Genomic DNA, 13,038 nt, shown 5'->3' with positions numbered 1-13,038 from the left:
GGCATGCACTATTTCGGGAATTGCAGCGCCGGCGATGGACTCCTCAGCCTCCGGCGAGTACTTGATGGCTTACAAACCAGTATTACTTCCGGCATAGCTGGAGACGAGGCGGATATCCGCCGCCGGCGAACAGCGTTTGGGACCAACAACGTTGTCGTCTCTGAACATCAGATCAACCGCCTAGTTCCTGCACCTTCCATGAACTTGTCTAGGAAGCGCTGAGAAACTCAATGTTTGTTCTCCTTATTTGTCGCGCCGCACTTTCTATTGCCATTGGGGTTTGGAGAAATGGGGCTAAACAAGGAATGGAAGAAGAATATTGCATATTCATTTAAAATGAATTTTATGAATTGCATATCCATTTATTTATGGAGAGAATCGTCAATCGGAATCTGGGTCACCTCCATAATCGTCAATCGGAAATGGAGAGAACTAATCGGAGAAGAAAGGGGTAGTAAGTAAAATTACTAAAATACCCTCATAAATTGACCTATTAAATTTTTTCGGTGAGATTTGGCCGGTAAGTTGGCCGGCGTGACCAAAATTGATAGAAATTGCATAGTCAAAGTACTAAATTAACATTTTTAAAAGTCAAGTGTTGCAATTAACACAACCCCAATAGTCAGTGGACCAAAATTGAAATTTTCTCTACTTAATTACTAGCTACTCGACCATGGGCAACATGTGGATTTCAAGAATATAATACGGAGTATAAATGTATAATAGTAATTGTGTTTTTTAAATGACTCGTGGTACTTTTTTTATCTGCTCTGATCTTGGATTAAAAATTAACAAAAAAAAAGTAAAAATTGATTTAATAAGTAGTTAACCAACATTCACTCTAAATTCTTTATTAAAAAAAATCCAAAAAAAAGAAGAAAAAGATACAACTAACTATCATGTTCAAGACACACTTTTTACGAAGAATCTTAATTAATTAACTTCGTCCTTTCAAAGAAGTTTGTCAAAAATTTTCACTCTCTTGACATACAATAACAAAGTCGCCCTTGCAAGTAAGGGATATGTGACAGAAGGATCAATTTTCACTCTAAATTTTATAATAGAAAGAGATATGTATCTTAATATACATCATTAGCATGGTCTGTGAGTTGGTATGAGGGATTAGAATTGTTATATGCAACATATCTATTGGGTGACGAATTTTCTTATGGTTTAGACAATAACATATGTGTCAATTTGCTTTGCAATTTTTAGAGGACTTGCGCCGATAAGATTAAGCTGCTTTTAAAGGTTTTTGGCCCTGTTTGGTAAAATGGCTGTTAGCTGATAGCGGTTAGTTGTTAGCTGATTGTGTTATTTTGAGGGTATAAGTAGTTGATAACATTAGTTGATTGTAGAAAAGTGTTTGGTAAATTAGCTGTTTGGTATAATTTTTTTTCTCAAAAAGCTAATTGAAAAAGTTGCTTGGAGTAGCTTTTTGAATTTTAGCCTTTTGGAGTTGCAAAAAACTAATTAACCAAACATTTATATTAATATTTTAACTAACTCAAACAATTAATAGTGGTGAAATAAGTCAAAATTGGCCTATAAGCCAATTTTTTACCAAACAGGGCCTTTATCTTTTTAACTATATATATATATATATATATAAATTCTACTACACATAAAAACTATCTAAAATATACATTTTCACGATTTAAATATTTATTTATTTATTTATTTTGCATCTAAACTCACTAGAAATTTCTCTGAAATTTTTTAGAGTTGTCTTAATAATTTTGAAAACAATTCTCTTCTTATATATCTTTTATATGAATAACCATGCATTATATTCCACTATCTTGTTTTACTTATTAATATGTATATTTATGTATATTTATTGGAAAATATTTAATATATATATATATATATATATATATATATATATATATATATATATATATATATATATATATATATATATATATATATTAAAAAACTATCACTTTTCAGTTTCTGTTTTTTTTTTTTTAATTCATGCTACTTAAATTAAATTCTTTGGACCATGTCAAAGAAATTTCCAATTTATATTAATTGTTTTATAATATGGTCTACGGGGTATATTATTATTTATTGAGAGCATGTGCAATGTACCTCTATGGATGGAACAAATTGCCAATTGGAAAACGACGGCTTTCTAAAACTCCAACCATGCTCCTTCAGATTTTGACGTGAAACGACAAATCAAAAGAACTTACCCTACCATGGTAGGTATTAGTGTATGACCGATTGACCGTTGTTCAATTTCATATAGGATTGATTATTTGGTAAATAGTTGTTAGCTAATTGGATTAGTAGGTTTGACTAGTTGATTGTAGAAAAATGTTAGTAAATTGGCTGTTAGTTGATAGCTAATTACATACAAACTGACTCCCGCAAAAAGTTTGATCGAAAAAGTTATTTTCAGCAGCTTTTTGAATTTTAACGTCTTGGAGAAATAAGTTGTTACAAAAAAACTAATTAATCAAACACTTGTTGTTTAACCAAGTCAAACAACTAATAGTAGTCAAATAAGGTAAAATTGACTAATAAGGTAACTGTGTTACTAAACAGAGCCAGAATGTTACGGAGTACTTATTAGCTCACATTCTCACGCAAAATTTTGATTAGATGTTTTTTTTTTTTTTTTTTTTTTTTTTTTTAGTGACAAAGGAAATCACAGCTATTATATGATGGTATACATCCGATAAACTTTACATTGTAATCTATCAATTAAAGAACTACAGTGAGGTAAATTAACCTAAGTTGTTCATAATAGACAGGTTTAAACTAAGAAAGGTAATACGCAGCTAGATGGTTAATTTTATTTTATATCAAATAATGAATAATAAAAATAACTAGCAATTTCCTGGTTAAGAAAAAGGGAATATTGCTTATAATTTTGAGTAGCTTTGATTCCTAGCAATCTTCTACTCCTTCCCAATTGATGTCAATTGTTCTCACAACACCGTCGATGTTGAGAGAAAATTATTAGGGTTTCTATACCAAATTAGGAGAGCATATTAAATTGGCACTTATTTGTGTTTTTAGAGAAAGTTAATGAATTTTAATATTTACCCTTTCATCAATGTTAATTTTAGCATAAACTTGAGGAACTAGAATGCCAGCTAAGCGAACAATTCAGGGACTAAATTAAGTCACAAATATAATTAAGGGATTGAGTTTACCATTATAGCATAATTAAATAATTGAACTAAAATGCACATTTTTCAAAATAAAATTTCCAAAGGTTTAATTTGAGTTCATTATACAAGAGCTAGTTAATTAGCAAGCCTTAATTACAATCATGCATAGCAATGTTGTTAGATCTGATCTATCCCTTTTAAAGAAACATGCAAAACTATGGAAACTTCAAATTAAGGAAAAAGATGAAACGTGCAAAACTATGGAAACTTCAAAGAAAAAGAGGACAACCCTATACTATCCACTAGTAATTATTATATATTTTCAAGGTCAAATTAATTATGCTTTACTACCCTAGGTACCCACTGGGTAGCTTCTTTCTTCAACGTCATGATCAATGAATTATATCGACTCGGGTACAGCTCATCTAACCAAATAATCCAAAGGAAATTTTAAAAATTGAATTCGAATTCAATTCTTACCATTGATAAAACAAAAAATTAAAGTATTATTGTAAAAAATTGACCTTGTTATTGACATTTGAGAGCTAATATGTCAATTGAAACAGGTGAGAAAAACCAAATTGATGGAGTAAAAAATCATACATAATTATCAATTCATAATTTAGAATTTACAAACAATATTATATTTGCAAAAGTAATATAGAAAACATGCATATATTTTAATTTGATAAGCAAGAAAGCAACATTTTTTTAAGTAGAAAAAACGTATGTATATCAAATTGAGATTATAATAATGATTATGATTAAGACCAAATCATAATTATGTATTTAAACATGATAAGAAGACGCGGCGACCCACAATGCAGGATGCAACAGGTAATTAACCAATTTCACAAGAATAAACACACCTGGATACACGTAGGCTTGATTTTTCAGTTTCTGAACCTTATCTGTAATACTGTAACCACTAAAGTGATAGACAATATTTTATTTTCGCCGCATAATAATCTAGCACACAAGAAAGTGTGTGCAGATGGTTTGTTTTTATTATAAGAAAGGGAGATACCCTACATACAAATTACTTGCCTCAACTGAGGTTCGAATCTTTCAGATCCCACTTAGGATAGCAACTGGATACCAGTGGATTACAAGCCACTTGGTGTGCAGATGGTTTGTTTATACAATGATACTACCACCCTGTATTATTGTAATTCATATTGATGATAAATAAACAGTGATATATTAATCTCACTTTTAAACTTTAAAATCAACCCTAACGAAGTTAGTCGGACAATTGATTTGATAATTACAAAGTTTTAAGTCTTTTCATTATGAAATTTTAAAGGTAAAACCACAAGCATTTTAAGGTGTTTGTATAATTGTCTACATTGAATTGAACTCGGACTATGAATGTTTTAGGAGAATGTAGAGAACTCTTCCATTTTTTTAATACTAATTTTATCATGTTAACTCACTCATTGGTTGTTCCACTCCCTCAAGATATATCATATTTCTCAAGCTGAAACTTTTACCTTTTTATTAATTTTTGTAACATTTTCCATTTCATTATGGCACTATTAAGTAGTGAAAGTTAACAAGTCATTTATGGCCCTTGTGTTTGTGGTCTGAAACGGGCATCACGATTTCTGTTACGAAGCTTATAATGATGACACATAAGCTATTTAAGCATGATTGTCTCACTACTCCTGTGATAGTTTACAAAACTACACCATCTAGTTCCACATGAGAATATGAAAATTAAATAGTAGACAACAATGTTTATGAGCTTTCTTCTTCATTGGACCTATATCATATTATCATCAATATTAAATCCAACTGAAAGTCTAAAACACCATTTGAGAGCAATTCAATATTTCAAAGGTGTTGCATATTCACGAGTTTAAAAATTAGCATCTTTAATTGTACATCAAAACTATGATTTAAGGATCTAATTAAGGTGATAGATAATGTTAAATTATCATACATGTAGAGTATTTTAAAATTTTTATATAACCCTTCTATTCTTTATCTAAATGACCAAAACATATGTAAAATTTAAGACAAAATTAATTAATGACTGATGTTACAAAATGGATCACAATAATAGTATTTGTGCATAATTAGAAGGTGACATGCATTAGCATAGTACTGTAAGTGAGATACATAATAACTTTTATATTAAATAAAACATTTATAAACAAATAGATTTTAACACAAATTAATTAGGTATAGTAACAATGTAACATTAACATGTTTAAAGTTTGAGGAAAAATAATAATATTATTTTAAATTTATTGGAAACAAAGAGTATATTCTAATGCTCAATCAAGATTCAAGTTAATTAAGATGCTCTACAATCATTAAGCTACAATCACATGCTAATCTAGATTAGGGAAATTAATAGGATTAACGATACTAGAAAAGATTATGCGGAAAAAAGACGAATTCACCCAAAACTGAAAAGAGAAGCGACAAGAAAGAACGACTAGACGCTGATTAAGGGCATCTTTATTAATTATTCTTTTGGTACTAATATTCCATTTTTTTTTATAGTCACTCCAAATATTTGATGGACTACCCACCAAAATAATTGTAGGTCCGAATGACCGAAATAACCATCTGTCTTCTTCTGGAGTTCTCCATCTATCTCAGGCATTTTCGTCCACGTACTGGAAAAATCAACACCACTGGCCAGGCGCCGCGTATGATCATTTGATCAGATCAGTGCTCGACATTAGTTGATGTTTAGGTTGGATAGAATGTTTGGGCCCACCCATCGGATAAACACCACAACAATGCCCCAGATGAAGCCACGTACTCAAATGGCCCCACGAGTATCATCTTGCGCTATATCCAGTCAAGTTGGTTAGATAATAAATTTTGATAACTCTATAATTTTTGCAAATTAATTCTCTGTGAGAGCTGTCTATTATTTTAATTGATTTAGTTAATCAACAAAATAAATTAATTTATTTTAAATTACAAGACAGATTTCACCTAAAGTGTACGTTTGAGTAGCACTCCGAATTGTTTGTAAATCAAACGAAAATTATGGGTGAAATACTGAAATCAAATAGAGCATATTCGAGTATATCCATAAGTTTCTACACTGATCAAAATAATTGATCAAACTTACGTGGATCCTCGCTGTCTGGTCCACCGTAGCAGACCCGGTTGATCCGGCCATCCAATTGGAGCACGCCATGTGGACATGCGGCCCCCACTCTCATGTGCATGAACCTCGACTCCACCACGTAGGACCTGCGGGCCACGCTGTCGGCGTGCTTATGGTATATAAAGCCCGCTCCATGATTAGTAAAACCGCAATATCCTAAACCTTCCCTTTACACCTAATACTAATATTTTTTACCGCGGTCGGAATAATGGCCAGAGTTCCAATAAATCACCGGATTCTGGCGTTCGACAACCGCGAAATAGAATTTTCCGGCGACGCCGCGATAAATCTATCAGATACGGTCTTCGAATTCCTCGACGACGAAGGTCAAGGATCGTCCCCGGAGTCCATCAGCGACAATATTTGCGACGGAAGTGAAGCCGAAGACGACGAGAACGAGAAAAAAGACGGCGCCGACGACAGTGATTTCTGGGAAACTCAGCATCAACTGTTACAAGTAAGTTCAGATTCATGTCCTTTGCCGCGTGCGTGTGGATTTGAGTGTTTGTGAAGCATTGCCGTAAATAATTTCGTTAATTTTACATCGCAGGCCACATTATGCAGAACAACCTCGTTAGAGACGAAAATCCGGAACATTACTAAAGAAACATTAAAAGAAGCAAAACAAGGCGGAAACATCTGCGGTTGCCAGAAACTGCCGTTCAACGGCGGCGACTGCCGGAGCTGCCTTATGAAGGCGGTTTGCAGCCGCCTCCAGAACGCCGGTTTCAACTCTGCAATTTGCAAGTCTAAATGGAGAAGCTCAGATATTCCATCAGGTATATATTTTATTTATTTAAAGACGTCCAACAAATCGTGTTATTTTCCACGATCACCATTTTCTAACGTTGTTGTCGCTGAAAATGACATTAGCAAAAAATCTACAACTACGAGCAACATTTGTGTGGCGATCCGCCATTATTGTTTTTTTTTTTTTTTTTTCTAAGATTTATATGTCGGTGTACTGTAGGTGAACATACATTCTTGGACGTGGTGGATTACTCGACCTCAAAAAAAGGGGAGGTGAGAATCGTGATCGAGTTGAATTTCAGGGCGGAGTTCGAGATAGCAAAAGCCGGCGAGGAATACAGTAAGCTAGTTAAGAGCCTACCGGAAGTTTTCGTCGGAAAAATAGAAAGACTGTTATCTGTGATTAAGATTTTGTGCGCCGCCGCCAAGAAATGCATGAAGGAGAGGAAGATTTATATTGCACCGTGGAGAAAGCAGAGATACATGCAAGCCAAGTGGCTCAAAACTCGCGAACGTGCTACGGCGGCGCTAATGTTGCCGGCCGGAGACTCTGGCCGGCCTCGCCGGCCGAGAGCGTCGATGCTCACCGTTGATATGCTGGAAAATTTGCCTAATTCCCACCGCACAGCGGTCGCAGTCGTGTGAACTGTACAAATTTTTATTCTTATTTTTCCGGTCTTGGGCTTGGTTGAATAGTGCCACTTGTGAGAATAGAGTAAAGCTATAGCCTATAGATAGTACTTCTTTTTTTTTTTTTTTTTTTTTTTTTTTTTTTTTTTTTTTTTTTTTTTCTGGGAAAGTTTTTGTTTCAGGCCCATGGTCAAGAATTTGGGCCTTTTCAAATAACTAATCTATCTATCTATGGAGATGTTTGAAAATTGGTTTATCAGCTAAACTCTGACTTTAAATATCTTTCTAATTTAGCTTATAGATGTGGATAAGCTAAAACTAAAAATGTTATTTTTAGTAGCTTATTTATATTAATTTATTGTATTTTTTTGTTTTAAAATTTTAATTTACCTTTAAATCTTTAATAGTTATTGACTATTGTTGTGTTTATTAGTTATTGGTTATTGTTGTGCTTATATTTAATAGTTTTGTTGGACTCGGTTATTGGTTATTGTTGTGCTTATATTTAATGGTTTTGTTAAGACTGGGTCTAACATAAATTGGGTAGGGAAGTACAAGACAGTGGTAAGAAAATAGTAGTATTATTAGCTCGGGGTGTTAGGTCCAAAAGAATACGTACAAAGTCCGATATACTAGTTTAAAACGGCAGCTCAAAGAATACATAAATAATAAATAATATTAAGGCTAGGACCTCAAGCCCACTAGGGGGATTAAGTGAACCAAAGGATGATTTCTAAAGAAATGGAATTGTGCCTATTTATAGTGTAGAGACCCTTGCAGATGCTCGAAAAATGTACAGTACTAAATTGCTTTCATTCTTTGCCACATGCATCTCCCCACTACCTGGATGCCAACGATCTTAAGGTAAATGGAGCATCTTTCCTTCTTATACATTAAATCTGAGTAACTTGGGTGATTGGTGCTTGTGTGTTGTTAAGTGGGAAGTTGTAGGTTTGATACCACAAGTAGCACCTCTTATAATATTTTATTCCAAGCTTCTTTCTTTCCTTAACTCGATAAATTTCTATTATTCTTAGTGGGTCAACATCCCACCCATAAAGATGACACCCCGCTAGGACAGTTACATTAGCCAAGACTTTCTCAATAAAATGGATCTCCTGAGATCCCATGTCCCAATCAATATTAAATCAATTTTTATTATAATTTACATTCATTAAATCATCAAATCATCTAGAGGTTTATGTTAATCTGAGAACCTATCTTATTGTGTGATAAAACCTATGTTATTATTTCAAATGGGTGCTCGTAGGATTGCACTCAAGTAATGATCTTGTAAAGAATCATCAATGTCTAAAAAATGGATTGATTAAGGAGTATCACATTTTATGGAAATAATTCTCATTGGTTGAGATGCGCAATGTGTAATATGACGTTAGTTGGAACTTGGAAGCAAACTTGGCTTGGCTCAAAATTTCCAACATTGACATTTTCATGTGCTGACATTTTGTCTGATCTAATCCGAGGAAGAAATGAAGACAAATAAACATTTAATTTGCACTAATGCCGATTGCAAATAACTGTATGTGTATAGCTATGAAATTTGTTGCGAAAATGAGGCCAAGAAATCAAGAAGTAATAAGAGTAACCTCATTTGTTTGATTTTTTGTTAGTTTTTGCAGATTTATGTAGGAAATTAAAGAGAAAGGAGAGGGAAGAGAAATAAGGGGAAAAAGAAAAAGAAAGAAAAAAGCTGATAACAAAAAACAAAATAATAATAATAATAATAATAATAATAATAGTAAAAAATTATATTATTATTAACGCGCCTAGCTGACGCGTGTACTAAAGAAACTCAAGAAGTAGACTAAATGTGATTCTTTCTCTCGCTTTTTTAAATTCTCCCCAATTAATGGGACCCACTAAAAATAACATATTCTTACAATCTATATATATATAAAAGTAAAATCCTCCTAGCCAAGTTTTCCCCCCAAAACTTAGGGTCATTTAAGTAATATCAATATATTAATTAATTATGGAAAGAATATTATGGTAATATAAACTAATTAATTATGAAATATTCCTATAATATTGATTATGAAATGTTCTTCACCAACGTTCGTTGGTCACTAATTAATTATACCTATCATACTGCATAGTGCATATATTATATATAACTATGCATATATTATATATTATTATATATAAAATTACGATTATAAATATGTATGGAATATTCCGTCAGAATAACAAACATTATGGTAATATAATTATGGAAATTATATATTATTGTAGTCCTTTTAATTGTCTATATATATATAAAAGTATAAAATCCTCCTAGCTAAGTTTTCCCCCAAAATTTAGAGGCATTTTTGTAATATCAAATATTTAGACAAATATGGCATTTTAATAATATTAAAGATTTTACCTTTCTTGAGATCTCTTACCATTTTATAATTTTAATACTAAACCCTTTTGATCTCATCCATTGTGTATAAATACACCTTATATGACCATACACAACCCCAACTAAGATTAATTATTTTATTGATTTTTGCTAATCATCCTGTGATCTTCCACAGTTGAGGTTGATACGTGATTTGCACTGGTGAGGTTTTCATTATCTTAGTTTCTTTAATTTTTTTTTTCTTTTTGGGTTTTGTTTTGTTTTTATTCTTTTGTATTTTCTTATTTTTAAACAACAAAAGTGGTTCGTAAGAAAAAATGTTGATATATTCTTTTCTTTTTTTTGTCTATTTTTGTAGAGAAGATACGGATCTAGAAAGATTGATCGGGAAGCAATAGACTTCTAATCATCCTGTGATCTTCCACAGTTGAGGTTGATACATGATTTGCACTGGTGAGGTTTTCATTATCTTAGTTTTTTTTTTTTTTTTTTTTTTTCTTTTTGGGTTTTGTTTTGTTTTTATTTTTTTGTATTTTTTGATTTTTAAACAACAAAAGTGGTTCGTAAGAAAAAATGTTGATATATTCTTTTTTTTTTTTTGTCTATTTTTGTGGAGAAGATACTATACGGATCTAGAAAGATTGACCGGGAAGCAATAGACTTCTAATCATCATGTGATCTTCCACAGTTGAGGTTGATACGTGATTTACATTGGTGAGGTTTTCATCATCTTAGTTTCTTTTATTTTTTCTTCTTTTTGGGTTTTGTTTTGTTTTTATTTTTTTTTGTATTTTATGGTTTTTAAACAACAAAAGTGGTTCATAAGAAAAAATGTTGATATATATTTTTTTTTGTCTTTTTTTTTTTTTTTTTTTTTTTTGTGGAGAAGGTACAGATCTAGAAAGATTGATTGGGAAGCAAAAGAGTTCCTTGCTCATCAAGATGATAATGTTTTGTGATCGAGGGACGAATTATGTGTATATATAAATATATATAGACTTATAGAGGGAACCATACTAAGAATACAATAAAAACCAAAATGAAATTAAAAGCATTTTTTAGTTGTCAATATATCAAAGCATTGGACTTTGTTTCGATTCAATTTCTCCGTTTTTAAAGTGTACATTTTTTGTAATAAGAGAGTAGTTTGTCTTTCCCCTCAAGACGTTTTTCTTGCCATTTAATTTTATTTTTTTTAGGAAAAAAATGATTAAGTACTGTGGCTTTTTTTTCAATAGAGTATTATTTTGATTTTATTCTTCATCTGACATTCCTTGATATAAAATCACTTTACTAATGTAAAATAATGTTATTGACTTACCATGTTTGCTTCGATATGCTAAGCCATTTAAAATTTAATACGGAGTAAAATTTATAATTGTAATACTTCCGTAATAATATTGAATAAATATTAATCATATGTTTAGATTTAATAATATATTATATTAAAAGAATTATTTATTAACTTAATATAGTGATGGTTAATACGGGTAAACCATATATAAGCAATATTTCACTTTTAGAATATTATACCTTAATTATAAAAATTCTACCTAATAATTTTAGTATTAAAAGTCATACAATAATTACCATAAACAATATTTAATAATTGCCAAATTCTATTATGCAATAAAAATTACTATTATAAAATTTTTTGTAATATGGACACATTATTTTTAATTATTTTGATTTAATAATATTATATCTTATGTATAAAAATTCAAATAATACTTTTAGTACTATTGAATATTGATTGACTAACAATTATTTTAATTACTAAGGCAATTAATCGATATTTCGATTTAAAAAGTTTTCAAATATATGAATTATACATAGTAGCATTGAATCAATTAGTAAGACAATTATATTAGGTAATCTAATAAATAACTTACTTTTTAAATTATATCTCATCTTTAATCTTTAATAATGAATATTTTCTTAAAGTATATACATAGACTATGGTTATCAATATAAAATTAAAAGTATATATATATATATATATATATATATATATATATATATATATATATATATATATATATATATAATGGATAATATTATTAGTACAAAATAAGTTATATTTACCTTAATAATTAATTATTAATATTATTACCTAATAATTATATATTGTTACCTTTTTCGGTGTAATTATTATGGTAATTTATATACATATATATTTTTATACTTAATGTATAATATATTGGCATGAAAAAAATTATACTTATCTTAATATATAATTAATTTTTAATATAATTTCTTTATTTTTTTTAAAGATAATTATTTTGATAATTTTTCTTTCATTATTTTGTGTGATTATTATGGTAATGTATTTCAATTTTGGAAGAGATTATTACAAATATTATAATTAATATAAGTAATATAATTAATGAAATTATTATGGTAATTGTCACAATATTTGGTAATTATACTTAATATAATTAAAGAAATTGAGAAATATAAGATTTCTTCCCTAGAAATATTTGTGACAATTTAGTTAAATTACAATTAATAAAATATGAAATATAATTAAAGAAATTAAATTATTAAATTAACAAAACATGAATATTTCTAATCATACATACACTTATGCACTATAATAATCATGCAAAATTTAAATGCAACTTTTTAAATTTTTAAATGTAATTTTTTAATTATAAATCTATCCATATAAATTATAATTAATGAAATTATATTATAAAATTTTCTTATTTTCATTTTAATAAATATTATGTGCATATAAAATGAATTATACAATCATATAAGGAAATGCGTCGGATTAGAGTTTAAATTTATTCATACAAATTTTAGAATTTACATTTTTTTTTATAAAACTAATCAAATGTTAATGTTAATAATAATAATAAGAATTTTAAAATCAGAATTATAAATTAAGTATTAGGGTAATAATTAATCTATATATATTATATATTATATATTATTATTATTATTATTATTATTATATAAAAACAAAATCATACCTTTTCAAAAAAAAGAAAAAAACAACAAAATCATCCAATTTCATTTTCCCGCCC

The 13,038-nt window shown here is 29.6% G+C and overlaps 1 protein-coding gene across 1 annotated transcript; it reads left to right on the top strand.

The window, feature by feature from the left end:
* Positions 1 to 6,391: 6,391 nt before the first annotated feature.
* On the top strand, positions 6,392 to 7,765 carry LOC109158628. The gene is made up of 3 exons (XM_019306511.1): positions 6,392 to 6,718; positions 6,812 to 7,040; positions 7,232 to 7,765. Exons 1-3 carry the CDS (start codon positions 6,470 to 6,472, stop codon positions 7,654 to 7,656), a joined length of 903 nt encoding a protein of 300 aa, XP_019162056.1. The 5' UTR covers positions 6,392 to 6,469; the 3' UTR covers positions 7,657 to 7,765.
* Positions 7,766 to 13,038: the final 5,273 nt, after the last annotated feature.

Source organism: Ipomoea nil, unplaced genomic scaffold (assembly GCF_001879475.1).
Source record: "Ipomoea nil cultivar Tokyo-kokei standard unplaced genomic scaffold, Asagao_1.1 scaffold2826, whole genome shotgun sequence".
Taxonomy (NCBI): domain Eukaryota; kingdom Viridiplantae; phylum Streptophyta; class Magnoliopsida; order Solanales; family Convolvulaceae; genus Ipomoea; species Ipomoea nil.
This window is presented reverse-complemented; position numbering and strand designations above follow the sequence as displayed.